This window comes from Pteropus alecto, unplaced genomic scaffold, assembly GCF_000325575.1.
Source record: "Pteropus alecto unplaced genomic scaffold, ASM32557v1 scaffold92, whole genome shotgun sequence".
Taxonomy (NCBI): Eukaryota; Metazoa; Chordata; class Mammalia; order Chiroptera; family Pteropodidae; genus Pteropus; species Pteropus alecto.
The window spans coordinates 3,664,095-3,683,494 of record NW_006432447.1 but is presented as its reverse complement, the minus strand read 5'-3'; the positions used below and the strand labels follow the sequence as shown (position 1 = coordinate 3,683,494).

Below are 19,400 nucleotides of genomic sequence, written 5' to 3'. Positions count from 1 at the left end.
GGGGGGGCCACTGCCATCTGACCCCTCAGCCCAGGCCTGGCTTCACCCATCAGACCGGGCACTAAGCGTGCTCTGGGTACCAAGGCCCAGGAAGGAGAGCTTTCTTGGAGGCCAGGGCCAGATCACCTAGAGAGTCAGAATGTAGCAAGAGGGAGCAAGTGTGGCAAGAAGATGCTGGAACCGTGGTGAGATGCAGGGAGCTCTGCGCACAGGCTGTGAGAGACCAGCAAGAGAACTGGACTCTGCGGCATCTCAGAAATAACTAAAGGATGCAAAGGCACGTGAGCGACTAGTTAGTGGATTGGTGCAGGGCACCCTTAGCACCCTTACTTGCGTCCTGGAGATATTCGATGGCCACCTTCTCCTTCCCCTTAGTCTCCTTAAGTCCTTGGACAGTAACTAAAGGATGCAAAGGCACGTGAGCGACTAGTTCAGTAGATTGGTGCAGGGCACCCTTAGCACCCTTACCTGCGTCCTGGAGATATTCGATGGCCATCCTCTCCTTCCCCTTAGTCTCCTTAAGTCCTTGGACAAGGTCTCTTCATCTATAGCCTCAAGGGCACTCGTTCTGGGCTCCTTGTGCCTATCACTTGACAAGAGCCACCAGTAGATCTCAGGCTCCTGATGACGTTACCCCTCCTACCAACAACCCAGATGAAAGGCTGGATGTAAACAGTGGGGCTGCTCTGTGTTCTCTGGGAAGAGACCCCAGCAGAGATGGGGCGGGGGCACTGCAGTGGTAGAGGGGTGGGCAGTGCGCTCGCTAGAGCCCCTCTCCTGCATCCATGAGGTGAGGGGAGAGGGCAGAGGTAGGGATGTGTATGGGACACCTGGGTGCAGGGAGCTAGGCTGAGGCTGGTAGGGAGACCATATCCAGGTGTAGCAAGGCTCAGGCTGGGCGACCACCACCTGGGCTTGGCCCGGGTGCCGCTGGGCAAGTTTCTCTCCTCCCCACCTTTCTTCTCCCTCCCTCCTTTCAGCTACATTGGGGACTGCGAGATCAGTGTGGAGCTGCAGAAGATGCAGGCTGGTGTGAATGGGATCCAGGTGGGTAGAGCCTGGTAGGACTGCCCTCCCCGCCATCCCTGCCCCTGGGGTGGGAGTCAGGGCTGGGGGAAGCAGGCTCATACCGGACTAGGCTGCAAAGGGGGCGATGACCCCAAACACAGAGGCTTGGACTTCAGGCCCCAAGGTCACACTGCCAAGACGTGGTGGCTGAGCCTCACCAACCTGCTCAGCTATACACCCCCAGAGAGACTTTGGCTGCCCAGGGAAGGGAGAGATTCTTTTTATGGGGTGATGCAGAGCCTTTGCTTGGAGATGGTGTTGGATCAAGGAGTTGAAAATATCTTATGGCAAAAGTAGCAGAGTTGAGTTGGAGCTGGAAAGACTCTTGGGTCCCTGCTGACTGGCTGGCTTGAAACATGGGCAAAGCTAAAGGCCCCTCAGTCCAGCACACCAGCAGAAGGCAGTCGGGGCTAGCTCATGGCCCCTGGGGAGCCAGCAGAGGGGTAGCAACTGTGTGCAGGTTTCAGTCCCCTAAGTTTGGTCCCTGCTGTGACAGCAGGCGGCCCGGACATTTGGGGTGGCATGGGGCCTGAATAAGACAGCAGTGGCCTCAGCTGACGACAGCAGGTGCAGGAAGAAGGGAGGCTGAGGTCCTTCACTGGGTCCTCTGTGTCTCTTCAGTTGCAGGGCACACTGCGGATCATCCTGGATCCCCTCCTGGTGGACAAGCCCTTCGTGGGAGCTGTGACCTTGTTCTTCCTTCAAAAGCCGGTGAGTCTCAGGGATGAGAGGCAGGCCTGCCGCTCCCTGTGAGAGAGCACATGCCTGCTGGGCCCCAGGCGCTGGGCTTGAGCCCAAGAATGGACACTGCCTAAGCCCGCCCTGACCTAGGCACTCCACAGCTCTATCCCATGTAGTCCAGGCCTCAAGGAAGCTTGAGGTTCTCCTCAGGACCAGAAACAGCTCAAAGAAGTGTCTTGCCAAGGTCACACAGGTGATCGGAGATAGTGAGGAATCTATACCTTAGACCAATGGACCCCAACCTTTTTGGTACCAAGGACCAGTGCTCCTATGAGAATCTGAGCCTAGTGATCTGAGGTGGAGCTGAGGCAGTGATGATAGCGCTGGGGAGCGGCTACAAATACAGATGAAGCTTCGCTGCTGTTCACCTCCTGCTGTGCGGCCCAGTTCCTCATAGGCTGCGGACCGTGGCCCTTGGGTTGGGGACCCCTCCCTCAGACCACTCTAAGTTCAGGCCAGCCTGTGGCCATGTGCAGAGGCTGTGGTTGTCCTACAGGAAAGCAGAAGGCCTGACAGGCCTAGCCCCTCCTGAGCCGAGGCCTGAGCAAGAATGCAAGGTTCCCTCCCCTGCCTGATACTCCTGCAGCAGGCGCCCCCCAGCAGGCTGGGTTTTCCATGTGGGTGGGTGTGAGGCACTTGGCAGAGGGTTCTCAATCCTGGGCTTCTGGCCCCTTCCAGCCTAACAGCCTCCCTCTGCCCTGCAGCACCTGCAGATCAACTGGACGGGCCTGACCAACCTGCTCGATGCACCAGGGATCAAGTAAGTGTCTGGAAGAGCCGCCAGACAGACTCTAAGTGCGGGGCCCTCCAGAGCCACTAGTCGGTAATGGTGACGTGCTGCACAGTGGCTGTGCAGTGGCTGTGCCCTCCCTCCCAGCTCCCTGCCTGAGGAGTGGGGTAGGCCCCGAGTCCCACCCACTCCAGAGGGAAAGTGTTGATGTGTTTTGAGTAGGAGCTGGGAGGCTAACAGTGTTGCTTGGCCTCTGTGGGCAGGCACTGTACCAGAACACACATGCACACACATGATTTGCACACACGTGGGAGAGCCCGGGGAGAGGGTCTCTGATCAGACGAGATGTCCTAAAGGAGGCCCTGTGAGCTAATGAGAGAGCACAGGCTCTGGAACCAGACCCAGCCAGACCAGGCTTCTGGCTCTGTTGTTTAGCAACCGTGTGACTTTGGACTAGTTACTTCACCCCTCTGGGCTCTTCCTCGGTAAAAGGGGGAGCCTGGTTCCTCTGTCTTGGGGTTGATGGGAGAACACTCAGGTGTGTGTGGTAGTGGCACAGTGTCCTTTCATCCTCACTCCACCCCCTCCCCAACACAAGGGCGTGGTGAGAAGTCCATGTGGCCTCCCCCAACCATGGTCAAAAACAGGTGTGGGAGGGGAGGCTCTCACAGCAGGGGCCAGTGAGGAGATCGGTCTTGGAAAGTGCACCCTCCCAGGGCTGGCAGGGAGGGGTGTGTGTGCGTGGGGTGGTGGGGGGTCACTCAGAGCCTCAGGTCCTCAGGTCGGAGCAGAGAAGGGCTCCAGCCCCATGGAGACACTCCTCCCCGGCGAGGAAGGACAGCCAGACTAGCAAGGCACACACCAGCTGCTTCGCCAGGCTCAGGCACTGCCCCTGCCTGTGGGGAGGACCACTCAATCTCTCCTGGGGTCCATTGATCTCGGACCCCTGGATGCAGAAAATATGGTTATGCATTCTTTCATTCAAAAAACATTTACCGAGCACCTACTGTGGCCAATCCTATTCTAGGCACTGTCCCTGCTTCCTCTACTGGGGAAGAGTCAGGCAATAAAGAGGAATTGGATGTGACACCAAGGAGCAGAAGGGCTACAGTAGCCAATGCTCGCTCACCTAGCATTTCGTGTGCACTAGGCACTGTTCTCAACATGTCATACATGTTAACTCATCTTTGTAACAACCCTAGTAGGCGGGCATGACTATCCTCATTTTAGAGATGAGGAAACTGAAGTCCAGAGAGGTTAGCAACTTACCCCAAGTCACACAGCTTGTAGGTGGTGATGCCGAGATTTTAACATAGGTTCTAGGTCATCCCTCTTAGCTACCATGTCGTGATGCGTCAGAGAAGGATAAAGCAGGATGGGGATGTGGTGGTGGTCGGAGGCTGTCAAAATGACCACACCCTCCCCTATCCAGGCAGGTGGAGTCAGGGCTGCTCTCTCCCAGGCAGAGCCTACCCTGGAGCTCTGCTCCTGGTTCCAACTCCGGGTAGGGGTGGAGGGGTGGAGGGGCAGGCCGCCTGGGGGAGGTAGTGCCACCCCTCCGCAGCTGGTAATGCCCACTCTCTTCAGCGAGGTGTCAGACAGCCTGCTGGAGGACCTCATCGCTGCCCACCTGGTGCTGCCCAACCGCGTGACTGTGCCAGTGAAGAAGGGGCTGGATGTGACCAACCTGCGCTTCCCTCTGCCCTGCGTGAGTACCATACTGGCCACAGGGCATGAAGTCCAGTGCTGGGGGACAGACAGGCTGAGAGGGGAATGCATTCTCACATGGTAATTGTTATTCTGCCCCGTGGGGGGCATGGGACACTCGTAGGGTAAAGACTGAGCCTTGGGAAAGTAGAATGGCTTGTCCAAAGTTACCCATCTAAGGAGGGGTAAAGCCCATCTGGCATTCCTTCCCACATCCTGGTCCCCCTATTGGCCTGGGTAGGGGTTTGGGGACTGCGGGCAGTCCCCATCACCTCCAGGAAACTCCAGGAGCCTCACATCCTTCCTCGAGGGAAATAAGGTTCCCCGACCCCATTATTTGGCAATGGAAGAATCCTTGGGGTCTGTTGGGAAGGTTAATGTTCAATAGAGCTAGGACATGGGGCTCCCTTGGGAGCTCAGCCCTGCTGCCTTCTACGTCCTGGGCCCAGCTCAGGAGGCTCCCGAGGACAGCCACGTGGCCTTCCTACAGAAGGTGCCCTGGCTGTGGCCCGGAGCCCTTCAGTGTCAGGACTTCAGGAGAGGGAAAGCACCCAGTTCACCCTCAGCACTAGGTGTGAGGCATCAGCCTACTCAGGGCATGCAGAGGTGAGGGGCCGGCAAGCCAGGGAGCACAGACGTACGTAGATTTCCCTTAACTGCACTGGGCTTTATCCTACACTGAGCGTTTGGCAGTCTGAGAATAACAATATAATGCCATCACCTACATTGCAACTACCTAAAACATTCTATCCTTAGGGTATATCTCACTCAAGAAGTACTATCAAGCTGCTCTGATCCAAACTCAGACTAGTCCTTCTCTGTGTGTTTGTGACAACTGGTAATGAATATTTACAGTGATTAGTTTCGTCCCATTTTTTATTTTTAGGGTTTAGTTTTTACCTTAACTTCCTTTTGTAATCATGTAAAAACATTTGTACACTTCCAAAGTTCAATATAAAAACACAAATTATGTTTTAAGGAGTCTGGCTTCTATCCCTGATCCCTCCAACTCATCTCCACCCTCCCCCTGTAAGTGTGCTTTATCTTTCTATGACTTTTCATTATTTGCTTTCTAACATGAGCGGGTACGTAAATAGTGGTGTGTACATATCTGATTATATTCGTGGTCCCCCTTTCTTGGATGGACAGCTGCACACTACAGCTCACCCCCTGCCCCCCACTGCTTTGATCACTTCTTACGTCCTGAGGATCACTCCCTGTGAAGGTGGAACCCATTCTCGTTCTTACAGCTGCGTAGCACTCCACGGTGTGGATGCGCTGCCGGTTCCTTAACCAGTTCTCTATTGACAGACGGCTCAGTTGTGTCTGGCCTTTTGCTCTGACAAATATGCTGTCATGAATAGCCTTGTACATATCTTTTTATATTTTTGCCAATATGCCTTTAGGGCTAGAAATGGGGTTTGCTGGGTCAAAGGGAAAATGCATGTGTATTAACTAATATATATATATACACACATATATATATATATGTGTATATATGTATATATGTATATATATTTAAACAGTTCTAGGCAGGAGTGCAACTAGCACTCCCAATTCTTGTGTTTTTCCCAATTCTTGTGCTCTGTTCCGTAAGACAAAGCCCAGAGTGTGGGGGATGGGGTGACAGTCAGTGCTGAGCCTTTTACAGTGCCCAGGGCTGGGTATTGGGAAGAAATGACAATGGAGCTTAGACTACACACAGGTTAGAGAGAGCGGGCTGGAATACAGGTGGAAACCTCCTCAGGTGGCGTAGTTGTTGGCACAGGAGGAAATGGCTGCATTTGAATAAACCATTCACATGGCAGATTAGAGGCAGGGAAGGTTGGGAAGGCCAAGGATGTAGGCGGGCATCGTGATGCAGTGGACAGAGCCCTGCCATCACTTGCTGCGTGGCCTGGACCAAGAGACCGCTGTCTCTGGCTTCTGTCTCCCCGTACAAACCATGCGGAGGGCGAGATGGGCTGGGGTGATGTCTGATGGCTTTGGCTCTGATGTTGTGCGCTTTGAGGGCTGGTGCAGCCCAGGAAGCAGCTGTGAGCCCTGGGCTGGGGCATTTTCCAGGGAGTGATCAGAGTCTACTTGCTGGAGGCAGAGAAACTGGCCCAGATGGACCACTTCCTGGGGATCCAAGGCAAGTCAGACCCCTATGCCAAGGTGAGCATTGGCCTGCAGCATTTTCGGAGCAAGACTATCTACAAGAACCTGAACCCGACCTGGAATGAGGTGTTTGAGGTGAGGGTCTCCTTGGCCACTCTTGGCTACTCTTGATGTCCTCCAGGTCCCACTCTGGGTTGTGCTGGGTACAGACAGGGGAGGGCCTTGCCTTCGTGGGCCTCACATACCTGTGGGGCAACACTGAGCCGGGGGAGTGGGCCTTGGGGACAGGCAGGCAGGTCTGCATAATTCCCACTTCCCATATCTACCACGTCGCCAGAGGTGGGCTGCTGTGGCCCCACAGGAAGGGCAGCCTGTAGACAAGTCCCCACCTGCTTTCCCCACTAGAATCAGATTGGTTGGAAGTTTTCAAATCAAAGTAAAAGAACCTAGAGGCGGTTCCTCCCCATTCCTCTAGCCAATCCTGACAGAGGCAGACACCAGGAGCCTGAAGTTCTTAAGTTCAGCTGGAATCCCTACCACGTGACGGGTAGCACCCTTGGCCTGTTAAGTGCTCTGGAAGCTGCAAGTCTCATGCAGAACACATAGCAACCACTGTCCCCTGTACACCCACCCTGCCATGGGTTTGCATGCGTGGCCTCTCATCCTCCCTACCATGCAGGAGTGGGGCACTCCCTTCTTACAGGTGGAGTTCTCCAGGCACTGAGAAGGGTGGGAACCTGCCCCCGGCTCCGAGCTGGCAGGTGACAGCTGGAATTTGGCTCCCCTTGAGTCATACTTGAGGTCTGCTTCATGAGCTGTCGTGGCCTGCAGGTCAAGTCGCCTTTCTTTCCTTCCAGTTCATAGTGTATGAAGTCCCTGGGCAGGACCTGGAGGTAGACCTATATGATGAGGATTCCAACAGGGACGACTTCCTGGGCAGGTGAGGAAGGCTGAGCTGGGCCTGGGGGTGCTAGGCTGCCATGGATGCTCAGGCCCCCAGTGCCAAGGAACCCTGGCCACTCACTTTTAGGTAGAACACGGAAACTCAGGGCTGTGGGGCTGGCTATCAGAACTTCAAATTTAAATCTTTTGGCCCAGCAGTCCCATTTCCAGGTCTCCTATAGAATAAAGGCATTATACCTGAAATGTTTGTTGCAAAACTGTGGTGGCAAAACAAAAAAGCGGGAAACAACACGTATGTCCAGCCTTAGAGGATGTTGGCTGAACATTTGAATAAATCTGCCATTGCCAAACTACAGAATATTCTGCAGCTTTTAAAAACAATGACCTGGGGGATGTCCGCTATGTATTAAGAAATTGGGGAAAGCATTTGGGAGTGACCTGTGCAGTTCGATTGATTTTTCCAGGGAGGATCCTTGTGTGTGTACGTTTGCATGTGTTTGTGTGAGCACAGAGAAGGGCGTGGAAGCTACGCAGCAGGATGCTCATGCTGCTCACCTCAGATGGCTGGGATTAGGAGGAAAAGCTTTATGTAGATCTTCATACTCCTGTATTGCTTAACTTGTTTCCGTGAACACGTAATTTTTAAAAATAAGAATAAAAATGGGAGGGGCACAATTGACCGCCTGAGAAACAGCTCACCAGATGTTGCTTTTCCATTCTTTATTTTTCATCTTAATGAAAAAGATTAGAAGTGTGGCTTGTGGTTCCTGTTTTATGTAATTGATTTCAAGTTGTGTTTTGAGCTTAAGCATACTTCTAACAGGTACATGGAATTAATTTCCCCTCTGGCTCTCAGGCTCTTCCATTTGGACTTGGGTCAGGGTAGGTGAGAGGCACGCTGTGAATGTGGATGTTACTTCCTCTCTCATACATGCCAACTCTACTTATCCCGTGGAGGGCAAGGGAGGCAGTTTTAGAAATGGAGGGGCATTTGGGGTTGTTACAATGACTGCGGAAGGTGGTGCCACTGTCATTTAGAGGGTACCAGACAGGGAAGCTGAATTCCTGCAGTGCACGGGCAGTTTTGCACGATGACGAATCATTCTACTCAAATGCCAGCAGCACCATCACTGAGAATCCAGAGCCGATGTGTCCAGCAGTGTCTGCTTTTCTTCCTCCAGGGATGGCAGCCACCTGCCTTCTAGGGCAGCATGCCCAGTGGAAGCAGCCCTGATGGTTAGACAGTCCTTCCTCTGCTTGAGCTCAAAGTGGTCTCCCATTGGTTCTCTGACATGAATAAGGTCCTGTCTTGAGGGCCCCACTCATACCTGAAAATAGATTGCAGGGTAGGCCTCCACAGCCTCTGCAGCTTGCCTCCTTGGAGCCGAGCTGACCCCTACTCCCTGTGTATTCCAGCCTGCAGATCTGCCTCGGGGACGTCATGATGAACAGAGTGGTGGATGAGGTAGAGTTGATGTTTGCAACCCCCTCCCCATGGACAGCTCTAGCAGGCTGTCTCAGCCCAGCTAGTCCTATGAAATGGGTCCCTTCTATGCTGAGCCACACATGCCTGCCTGTCTTCAAGGGCAAGAGCTGGACAAGGCACATATGGGTCCCAGGGAACCCATCAGGGTCTAAGTTGGAAGAAGCTTCCCTGGAAATGCCCATAGACCAAGGACCTCCAGCGGGGGATGGTCATGCTGCAGGGGAGGGCAGGCTGGGTCTGGGTAGGAGGGTTTTTCCATCCCACCGTGTAGCACTTCCGGCCACCTAGAACCACGGCTCCCAGCCCTTTAAGCCCAGAGTCCACCGTCTGAGCTGGTTCACCTTTTCCCTGAAGCCCCTCTGAGGGCCCCACTGGGTCCCAGAACCAAGCTGCCTGCAGAGGGTCAGCAGCACCTCATTGGCCCTTTCCCTGAGCTTTCCTTTCCCTCCTCTTCCCGCAGTGGTTTGTCTTGAACGACACAACCAGCGGGCGGCTACATCTGCGGTTAGAGTGGCTTTCACTGATCGCTGACCCCGAAGCTCTGACTGAGGTGAGTGTGGGGTGTCAGGGCTCCCTAGTAGAAAGGGGAGGCCAGCAGTGGGGCTGGTCACATGCGGGCTGTACATGCAGAGGAAGGGAAGGAGATGAGCCCCCAGATTTTGCTTAGTCTTCCAGCCAGCCCCACCTTCTTCTGGAGAACGTGTCCCTCGGCCCTTGTCTCCACACAAGACAGCTCCTGATCTGCCTTAGCAGATGGCCTCCGAGCATCTCGACCATCTTCAGGGAAGCTCGGATCCTTAGAAGGGTGTTACTGCCTGTCAGCCCAGTTCATAGAGAAGATCCACCCTCGTGTCTAACTTGAATCTGTCATGCTGTCCTTGTATTCTCAGACTCAACAAAAAAGCTAGGTTGCGAGGGATCTTACGGCCAGTCTGGAGGGCAAGGGCTGGCTGGCTTCCTTCTGTCACAAATAGGCTTCTCCAACACCAGTATGTGTCTCCTGCTGCTGGGGGCACCTAGTGAGGGTCTGTATCTGCCTGTAGGACCATGATGGCTTGTCCACCGCCATCCTCGTGGTCTTCTTAGAGAGCGCCTGCAACCTGCCGGTGAGTGGTGACGTGGCCAGTGTCACACATACCCTGCCTTGTGCCCATCGCTTTCCAATGCTCATGTGAAATGGAAATTTACAAATGTTGTGTTGCTCATTTACCCTTCTTGTGCTACAGAGAAATGCTTTTGACTACCTGAATGGCGAATATCGAACCAAAAAGCTCTCTAGGTTTGCCAAGGTAAGTGTGTGTCTGGCTGAAAACTTGATAGCAAGTCATAACTCGTTTTCTCCAGAGCAACCACAGCCCCATGTCTTCCTAGCAGCAGTCTGTGCACATACTGCCTGGGGATGACAAGACTGCCGCTCATTAAGTCCACTGTGAGCCAGGCTTGGCAACTCATCCCCTACATTTGTTGCGCCTGAGTCCCATGAGGACTGTGTGTCCAATTTTATTGCCATTTTACAAATAGTACCCAAAGGTTAAGTGCCTGGGTCACACAGCTAAGGGAGGAGCCAACACTTGACTCCACCCTGTCTGTCTCCATAGCTCCGGGGAACAAGAGCCTGTGCCCAGCTCCAGCCACCTGTCTTTAACTTGAACCTTCCCCTTGAGTCAGCCTGATCCTGGTACTTGCACAGTGATGGCAGCCCAGAGGTCCTGAGAGCACCAGGCTAGCCTTCTCTCAAAGGGAAGCAACTGGGTGGCCACAAGTCCCACTGATGCTCCTGAAGGCTGGGACATAGGGTGGGGCGTGGTGTCTCAAGCTGATACTGATGGTGCCACTTTCATTGTGGATTTGCCCCCTCACAGAATAAGGTGAGCAGAGACCCCTCTTCCTATGTCAAGCTGTCTGTGGGCAAGAAGACATATACAAGCAAGGTAACATAGCCGGTGTGCAGCCACAGGGTGAGATGGCTCCAACCCTTTCCAGGGAGAAGCAAAAGATAAGGGCATTAGCTTACACTTAATACGTCAGTGACAGGACACATTTTAGGCAATTTACATTATTTTTAGTCTTCAGAGTAACCTCACAAATAGTTTTATAGTTCAAAAATCTAAGAGCCAGATCAGTGACTTACCCAAGAGCACAGCTAGAAAGCATCAGAACTAGGGTTCAAGCTTAGGCAAGCTCTAAGCCTGTGTCATTTCCACCACCCCAAGTTTCCCAGTCCAGCAGGAGAAATCCTGTCACTACCCCCATCCTCAAATGAGCCCCAATGCTAATATGATTTTCAGCCCTGGTAAAACTTCCTGGCGAAGCCCTCCTTGCCTTCGAGTCTGGCTTTCCCACCCTCCTGCTCCCCACAAGCTGTAGCGTATGTGGGTCTGGCCTCTTGGCAGACACGCAGTGTGCTCCCAGTGGTACCTGGGGGCCAGGATGAGAGGAGAGGGTACTGGTGTCCTGCTCTGTCCAACTGGGTCCTTTAATGATCTCTCCCTCTTCTGTCTTCAGACCTGTCCCCGAAGCAAGGACCCTGTGTGGAGCCAGGCGTTCTCCTTCTTTGTGCAAAATGTAGCAGCTGAGCAGCTGAATCTCAAGGTTTGCTTGAAGCTGGGCTCCTAGAACAGAGCTTAGAGGTGTCTAAGTCAGGAGGGGTGGGGAGCTCCTGGCGGTAAAGTGAGCCCCTGTGTGAAAGGCAGGATACTGAAGCCCCACATCTTCATGAGTCTGGTGCCCAAGGCCACTGGGTAAGAGGCTGTGAAAGGACAAGCCCTCAAGTCCCTTGGACCTCCCTGTAAAAGAGTCTTTCTGGTTGTTACACAGCAGCCAGAGGGCCTGTGGAGAAATCTGCTTAGGACATTAATGATGATGTATGTCTTTTAAAAAAATATTTAATTTTCAAAAAAAGATCAGTGGAAGAAAAAGATCTTTATTTTACACATGAGCAAACAGAGGCTCAAACAATGTCTTGTCTAATATCTCATGACCAACAAATGGTAGAAGTCTGCTCTTTTGGGGCCCTGAGTCCTGACTGGATGTCTCACTATGGAGCAGCACAGCTCATCAGTCCCTGAACCCCACCATGGCCCTGGGCATTTAACAGACTTGCCTCATACAGGTCATAATTGCCTCCAGCTTGGATCCCTCTTCCCCTGGCTAAAGGCAGGGACCAGGCCTGGTCCCATTTCCAGTTTTTACAATAGGGCCTGAGGCCAACAGAAGCACGGACTTGGCCGGGGCCTCAGAGTGGTGGTGGTGAGGGCGGGGCTTGGTTATTCTCTTGTTCTGTGACTGGCCCTCTGCCCAGGTGCTCGATGATGACCACGAGTGTGCTCTGGGAGTGCTGGAGCTCCCCCTGTGCCAGGTTCTCCCCTGTGCAGACCTTACCCTCGAGCAGCGCTTTCAGCTGGACCACTCAGGCCTGGACAGCCTCATCTCCATGCGGCTGGTGCTTCGGGTAAATCTCTCCCCTTGGCCCCAGGGGAGGCGGCAGGTGGAGCTCTGGCTCTGGAGCAAGGCGGACTGCCCCGGCACTAAGCATCTGCTCTACATCAGGAAGAAGCTAGGCCATATTTTCCACCAATTTTAGAATATTGTCAGCCATTAGCTCTTCAAATATTGCCTCTCCCAGTCTTTTAATACTTCCTTCTAGAACCCCTTCTATGATGGACCTCCTCATTGTCTCCATGTCTCACCCTGACCTCGTCTTAATTTTTTCCATCTCTTCATCTCTTGGTACTATGTTCTAATTTCCTCAGGTGTTTTCTGACATTTAAGTCTTTCTTTGGCTATGCCTAATCTGCTGTTTAACCTGTTCAGGTTTTTTTTTTTTTTCAAACGCTATTTTTCATTTCTAATTTTATCTTTTCCAAATCCACCTTGTCTTTTTTCATTGTATTCTCATGTTTCTATTTCATCTTTAATCATTTGAAAATACTTATAATGTATGTCTGTTAATTCTGTTATCTGAAGGTCTTGGGAGTTGAATTTTGATGATCGTTGTGTCTGTTGATGCTTTTTCATAGTGACTCATTTCTATGTTTGATAACTTGGGTTGAAACATATGTTCAGTGTTCCTTAGTGACCTGGATTTCCGAGGAGGTTCTGCTGTTGTTGCAACCAAGCACCTCAGGGGCATATAACCCTGGGTTCATTTTTATGTTAGTTTTTAATGTTGGGTTTCAAGACCCCACAGGCAGTATAAATTCATAAGAGGCAACCCAAATTCACATGAGACAGGCCTATAGGGTGCTATATTCTCAGGAAAGACTTTATTTGCCCCCAACCAGAATACAGGCTCAGACAGACAAACCTGTCATCGGTTTTTGCTAGTGGGTGGAATGTTTATCCTAGACTACTTCTTCCCGCTAGAGCGAGATCCCACCTTCATCGGTCCTACTTCAACTCCCAGCCTCACATTGGCCAAGGCCTCTTCTTCTAACACCTTGGATTCCAAGGTTGATAAATGACCCTAGGAAAGCTTAACCTTTTTCAGTTTTCTCTGTTTTTGGTTTTAACTCTAGGGATTTTCCTTACTTTTTTACGAATTTGGTATGCATTTAAAAGGATGTTTGTTCATTTTATTAGGCATTCTTAATGATATTTTTCAGATTATTTGGACCACCATATTGCTGGAAATTGAAGCCCCTAGGCAGGGTCCTGATAACTCAGGGGAAAAAGGAAAGGAGAGATGCAGTGGCTGAGGTCTGAAACTTTGGTGCTAGGAACACAGGGTAGGTCTAAGTAGAAAACACATTTTAGGGAAAGCACTGGTGAATAAGGTGACAGCTAGACAATGACCACATCCAGAAGGCAGCTGGTGACGCACGTGAAGGTTAAGGTGAGGGCAAGGCTGGAGGTGTAGCTCTGGAGACCTCCGCACAGAGGGCAAGTGCATACTGTGAGTGGGCCAGGTCTCCAGCAGCCAGTATGAGAACAGAGAGATGTGACCAGGACTGAGTCTTCACGAAGACCCACTAGTGAGGCAGGAGCAGGGAAGAGGTAGCGAAGCGCTGGTCAGAGGGCGCCAGGGCCAGAGAAAGGTTAAGGAAAATATGGTCCGAGGGGAAAATCCATTGGACTAGGAAGTCAGGAAGGAACTGAGAGTTTTGAGAAAATTGTTCCTTCCAGAAAAAAGAAGGAACCATTTCCCAGAGGGTAAGGTGAGAGCAGAGGAGGAGAAAGTGGTGGGTCCAGCCCATAAACAACCCTGTCATCTGCTTTCAGTTCCTACGTGTGGAAGAACGAGAGATTGGGAGCCCATACACAGGACCTGAAGCCTTAAAGAAAGGTCCTCTCTTCGTTAAGAAGGTGGCCACCGACCAGGGCCCCAAAGCTCCACCCCAGGGAGAGGGCCCTGCAGATTTGCCATGCCCCCCAGACCCTGCTTCTGATACCAAGGAAGCCTCCAAGAGCATCACGACAACCATCAGTACCACCACTACTGTCACCGAGCCCACCCCCCAAGAGACAGGCCCAGAGCCCAAAGGCAAAGACAGTGCCAGAGGGTTCTGTGAGCCCATGGGCAAGAAGAAGAGTTCGGCCACCATCTTCCTGACTGTCCCAGGCCCCCACTCTCCAGGGCCCATCAAGTCACCCAGACCCATGAAATGCCCTGCCTCCCCATTCGTATGGCCGCCCACGAGGCTGGCTCCCAGCATGTCCTCGCTCAACTCCCTGGCCTCTTCCTGCTTTGACCTGACAAATAGCAGCCTCAACATTGAGTATGCACCTCTCTGCTTAATCTTTTCTAAAATCACCTACATGAAAAATAAGTCCCTGGATGGAAAAGTAGATATAATCTTACTTTTCTGTGCAAATTCTGGTTTTTCACAAAATGGCTTCCTCAGAGTCAGGCATGGTGGGGCAGAAAGAACAGAGGGGTAATGGGAGAGCATGTGTGTACCAGACAGTCTGGTGTGGCTCTAGCTACACACCAACTACAAAAGAGATGCTAGATTTTGGTTAAGTTTCCTTAAAGCAGAACCATTTCCTGAATTTTAAAGAGTTACACTGGGATGATATGGGAAGCTTAGAATATGGAATTATGTAATCAGTGACTGCCACTTAAGTGTTTACTATGGGCTTAGCGCGTTATTTAATTCAATCCTCACAGTAACCCTATGAGATAGAACTTACTATCATAAAGGTCGAATAACTCACCTACGATCCCACAAGAAATCGTGATACAAAGGCAGATCCCACTCTGGGTTCATGCTCTTCCTATCATGACGTAGGATAATTATATGTGAATGTTGGATGGAACTGACTTCCAACTGAAAGAAACCTGACTGAGGTTCTTTAACCCATGCTCTATCTAGGGGGTCAGGGGAGAGGCCAACACTTGTAACAGCAAGAGAAGTGATACGCCCTTTCTTTGCAGAGGCGGGGATCACAGGCAGCGAAGGCTGGGTGAGATTCAGCTCACAGTGCGCTATGTGTGTCTGCGGCGCTGCCTCAGCGTGCTAATCAATGGCTGCAGGTAAAGGGATGCTGGGGCCAGAAAAGGTCCTTTGGGAGCATCCAGTGACCAAAAATTCAAGAGTAGGGGCACCTGGAGCAATGGCAGGGGTGGGGAGCCCCAAGGTAGACAATGGGAAGGAGTGAGGTTTCAAGGACAGCATGCTATGAGTGACAAGGTCCTCAGTGGTGTGTTGACGGGCTCCAGAGCCAAGGGCTTTGCTCAGACATAAGCACGGCAGAACTACCTGGGGTAGTGGGAGCCAGTGCATTTTCTCAAGTGGGAACCTTCAACTTCTGTTAAGATGTAAAGTACTCGGCTCTACTCCAAAATTTACGAAATTGCATGTTTTCAAAACCATGCACCTGATGTTCTGTCCTTCAAATTTTATAGACTTGCTTTTTTGGTCATCTAAACTACTGGGCATTTTTATCCTCCAGGCCATCTAAAGCTGAATGGCAAGTACGGCTTTCTCCAAATGAGTATTTTCAGTGTTTCAAAACCAGGACCTTTTTTTCTTTAATGTTTTTGAATCCAAATCAGAAACCTGACACCCTGTACCAGCAGTGGAGCTGATCCCTATGTCCGTGTCTACTTGTTGCCAGAAAGGAGGTGGGCTAGTCGTAAGAAGACCTCAGTGAAGAGGAAGACCCTGGAACCCCTGTTTGATGAGACGTAAGTGGGCCAGTTGGCCTGTCTAGAGTGCCTCATCCACTCAGGTATTTGCTGAGCACCTGTCGTGTGCCTGGCAGCATTCCAGATGCTGTGAAGGGTTAGGGTTGAATGGGACAGCATGGTCTGTGCCTTCATGAAGCCTCTATACACTTTAGTGGGAGAAAAGGACTGCCAGGGCAGTTTAGCAAAACAGCTACCCACTTTTCTTACCTATCGGGACAAAACTTTAGTTCCTGATTATGAAATGCTCCATACCCTTTCTCTTTAAATGAAGCCTCTTTGGCAGTATTTTCTCTGAATCTGTTTTAAAGCAGCAGTTAAACATACCCTGAATCTAAGTACCTAAAATTTTCTCCAAAGCTATAAGCTCTTTGGCCTGTCTTATCTCCTGTCAAAAAGCATAGGTGACAGGTAACACAGATCTTCCCATACTTGTCCACCTATGTCCTTGGGGACAAGACTGGTAGATTCTTATCACAGTCCTTGTTTTTGATGGGTCTGTGGTGGCGAGTCTTATCCTAAATATTCTGATTTCAAGTTGACCTCAAGGTACAGAGTCAAAATTTCATCATTGCTTCCTTCTGCTTGAAGATGTTAAGAGAAGACATTTCTAGCCAGCATAAAAATATATACCTGATAATTTTGGTTTCCTCTTATCTTGGATTAACTATGCATTTTAGCTTTTACTTCCCTTGCCTTTGAGATCAATTTCCCAAAGACCACTCTGAGACCAAGGTCCATAAGTTCCCGTGTTCTTCTATGTATCTATCTTACTATTTCAGGCCTTATATTCAAGTCTTTAATCCATTTTGAATTAATGATTATGTATGGTGTCAGCAGTCTAGTTTCATTCTTTTGTATGTGGCTTTCCAGTTTTCTCAACACCATTTATTGAGGAGACTTTCCTTTCTTGTATGTTTTTGGCTCTCCTCTCTTGTATGTTTTTGGTTCGTTTGTCAAAAATTGTCCATATATGTGTGGGTTTATAGCAGGGCTCTCAATTCTGTTCCATTGATCTGTGTGCCACTACTGTACTGTGTTGATTACTGTAGCTTTGCAGTATAGTTTGAAGTCAGAGAGTGTGATTCCTCTGGCTTTGTTCTTTTATTCTCAGGACTTCTTTGGCTATTCAGGGTCTTTTATTGTTCCATACAAATATGAGGATTGTAGGTTCTACTTCTGTAAGAAAGGCCATTGGGATTTTGATAGGGACTGCATTAAATCTATATATTGCTTTTGGTAATATGGCCATTTCAACAAAGTTAAATCTTCCAATCCATGAACACAGAATATTTTTTAATTTCCTTGTCATCTACAATTTTTTTCAACAATGTCTTGTAGTTTTCATTATAAAAGTCCTTCACCTGTTTTCTTAGGTTTATTCCTAGGTATTTTATTTTTGTTGCATTGTAAATGGGATTGTTTTCTTCATTTCTCTTTCTGATATTTCATTGTTAGTATATAGGACTACAACAGATTTTTGTATGATTTTTGTATTCTACAACTTCACTATGTTTGTTTCTAATAGTTTTTTTGTGAAGTCTTTAGGATTTTCTATATAGAGAATAATGTCACCTGCAAATAGTGACAGTTTTACTTCCTCATCCCAAATTGCATGCCTTTTATTTCTTCTTCTTGCTTAACTGCTCTTCATAGGACTTCCAGTATTCTGTTGAATAACAGTGAAGAGCGAGGCATCCTTGTCTTGTTCCTGAACTTAGAGGAAAAGCTTTCAGTTTTTCACCACTGAGTATATTAGCTGAGGGTTTGTCATATGTAGCCTTTACTATGTGGAGGTACTTTCCTTCTATACCCATTTTTTAGTGTTTTTATCATAAATGGATGTTGTATCTTGTCAAATGCTTCTTCTGAATCTGACGTGATTATATGACTTTTATCCTTCATTTTGTTAGTGGTATAACACATCAGTTATGTATATTGAACCATCCTTGCATCCCTGGAATGAACCCCACTTGATTATGATGTATTGTCCTTTTCATGTATTGTTGTATGCAGTTTTGGCCTCATAAAATGAGTTAGAAAGTATTCCTACTTCTTGAATTTCTTGGAAAAGTTTGATAAAGATAGGTATTTAATCTTTGTTTGGCAGAACTCACCAGTGAAACCATCTGGTCCTGCACTTTTGTTTTTGGGAGTTTTGTGATTATTTCAATTTCCTTACCAGTGACTGGTCTTTTTAGGTTTTCCCGTTCTTCATGGTTCAATCCAGAAAGGTTATATATTTGTGAAAATTTGTTCGTTTCTTCTAGGTTATTGAATTTGGTGGCGTATAGCCTTCATAGTATCCTTGTATAATCCTTTGTATTTCTGTGGTGTCCAATGTAACTTCTCTTTCATTTCTGATTTTTTTTTTCTTAGTGAGTCTAGCTAGAGGTTTGTCCATTTTATCTTTTCAAAGAACCAGCGTTTTGTTTCATTGATTTTTTTTCTATTATCTTTTCTCTACTTCATTTTTTGGGCTCTAATTTTTATTTCCTTTTTCTAGTTCTTTAAGGTGTAATGTTAGATTATTTGAGATTTTTCTTCTTTCTTGAGATAGGCCTGTAATGCTATAAACTTCCCTCTTAGTACCACTGGCTGAATGCCCCAAATTTTAGTATGCCATATTTTAATTTTCATTTATCTCTATGTATCTTCTGATCTTTTATTTCTTCTCTGACCCAATTGTTGTACAGTAGCACATTGTTTAATCTCCACATATTCATGGTTTCTCTAGTTTTTTCTTGTAATTTCCAGTTTCATACCCTTGAGCTCAAAAATTTGTGACTAGTTTGTACCTCGACATGATTGATCCTTGAGAATGTTCCATGTACATATGAGAAATGTGTACATTCTGTAGTTTGAGGATGGAAAGTTCTATAAATATCAATGATGTCCATTCGGTATAATGTGTCATGTAAGGCCAATATTTCCTTGCTAACTTTCTGTTTCGATGATCTATCCATTGTTGTCAATGGGGCATTCAGGTCACCTGTAATTGTATTTTTGTCAGTTTCTCCCTATAAGTCTGTTAGTAACTGCTCTATATATTTTGGAGCTCCCAACAGGTACATATGTATGTTATATCTTCTTGATGATTTCCACTTTATCATTATAAAATATCCATCTTTGTCTTATTACCTTTTTAGTCTTTATTTTTTTAAATTAAGTTTAATTTAAACTTTAAACATTATAATTTGGCATCTGTATATTCTATTGTGTGTTTACCACTCAAAGTCCGGTTTCCTTCAGCTACCATATATTTGATACCCTTTACCCACTTCACCCTCTCTCTACGCCCCCATATTTGGCCTTCTTTACCCCATCCACCTCCCCTGTCCTCCCATACCCCCTACCCTCTTGTAACTACTAGTCTATAGTCCATGTCCATGAGTCTTTGTTTGTCTTGTTCATTTGTTGCTTTTAGGTTTATATCCCTATGTAAGTGATATGTGATTTTCAACTTTTTCTGTCTGGTTTATTTCACTTAGTATGATTAGTTTAAGGTCCATCCATGTTGTTACAAATGGTAGTAT

At 48.8% G+C, this 19,400-nt stretch overlaps 1 protein-coding gene across 1 annotated transcript in view; it reads left to right on the top strand.

The window, feature by feature from the left end:
• ESYT3 (extended synaptotagmin 3) overlaps positions 1-19,400 on the top strand; it is a 57,751-nt gene that overhangs the window by 25,332 nt on the left and 13,019 nt on the right. Inside the window, exons 4-20 of the mRNA XM_025043600.1 lie at positions 552-739; positions 981-1,047; positions 1,690-1,779; positions 2,514-2,569; positions 4,127-4,247; positions 6,311-6,481; positions 7,204-7,286; positions 8,666-8,714; positions 9,196-9,285; positions 9,779-9,841; positions 9,962-10,024; positions 10,598-10,666; positions 11,241-11,327; positions 12,037-12,186; positions 13,956-14,452; positions 15,112-15,210; positions 15,733-15,864. Coding sequence (XP_024899368.1) covers positions 552-739; positions 981-1,047; positions 1,690-1,779; positions 2,514-2,569; positions 4,127-4,247; positions 6,311-6,481; positions 7,204-7,286; positions 8,666-8,714; positions 9,196-9,285; positions 9,779-9,841; positions 9,962-10,024; positions 10,598-10,666; positions 11,241-11,327; positions 12,037-12,186; positions 13,956-14,452; positions 15,112-15,210; positions 15,733-15,864 — 2,075 coding nt within the window. The remainder of the gene's footprint in view (positions 1-551; positions 740-980; positions 1,048-1,689; positions 1,780-2,513; positions 2,570-4,126; positions 4,248-6,310; positions 6,482-7,203; positions 7,287-8,665; positions 8,715-9,195; positions 9,286-9,778; positions 9,842-9,961; positions 10,025-10,597; positions 10,667-11,240; positions 11,328-12,036; positions 12,187-13,955; positions 14,453-15,111; positions 15,211-15,732; positions 15,865-19,400) is intronic.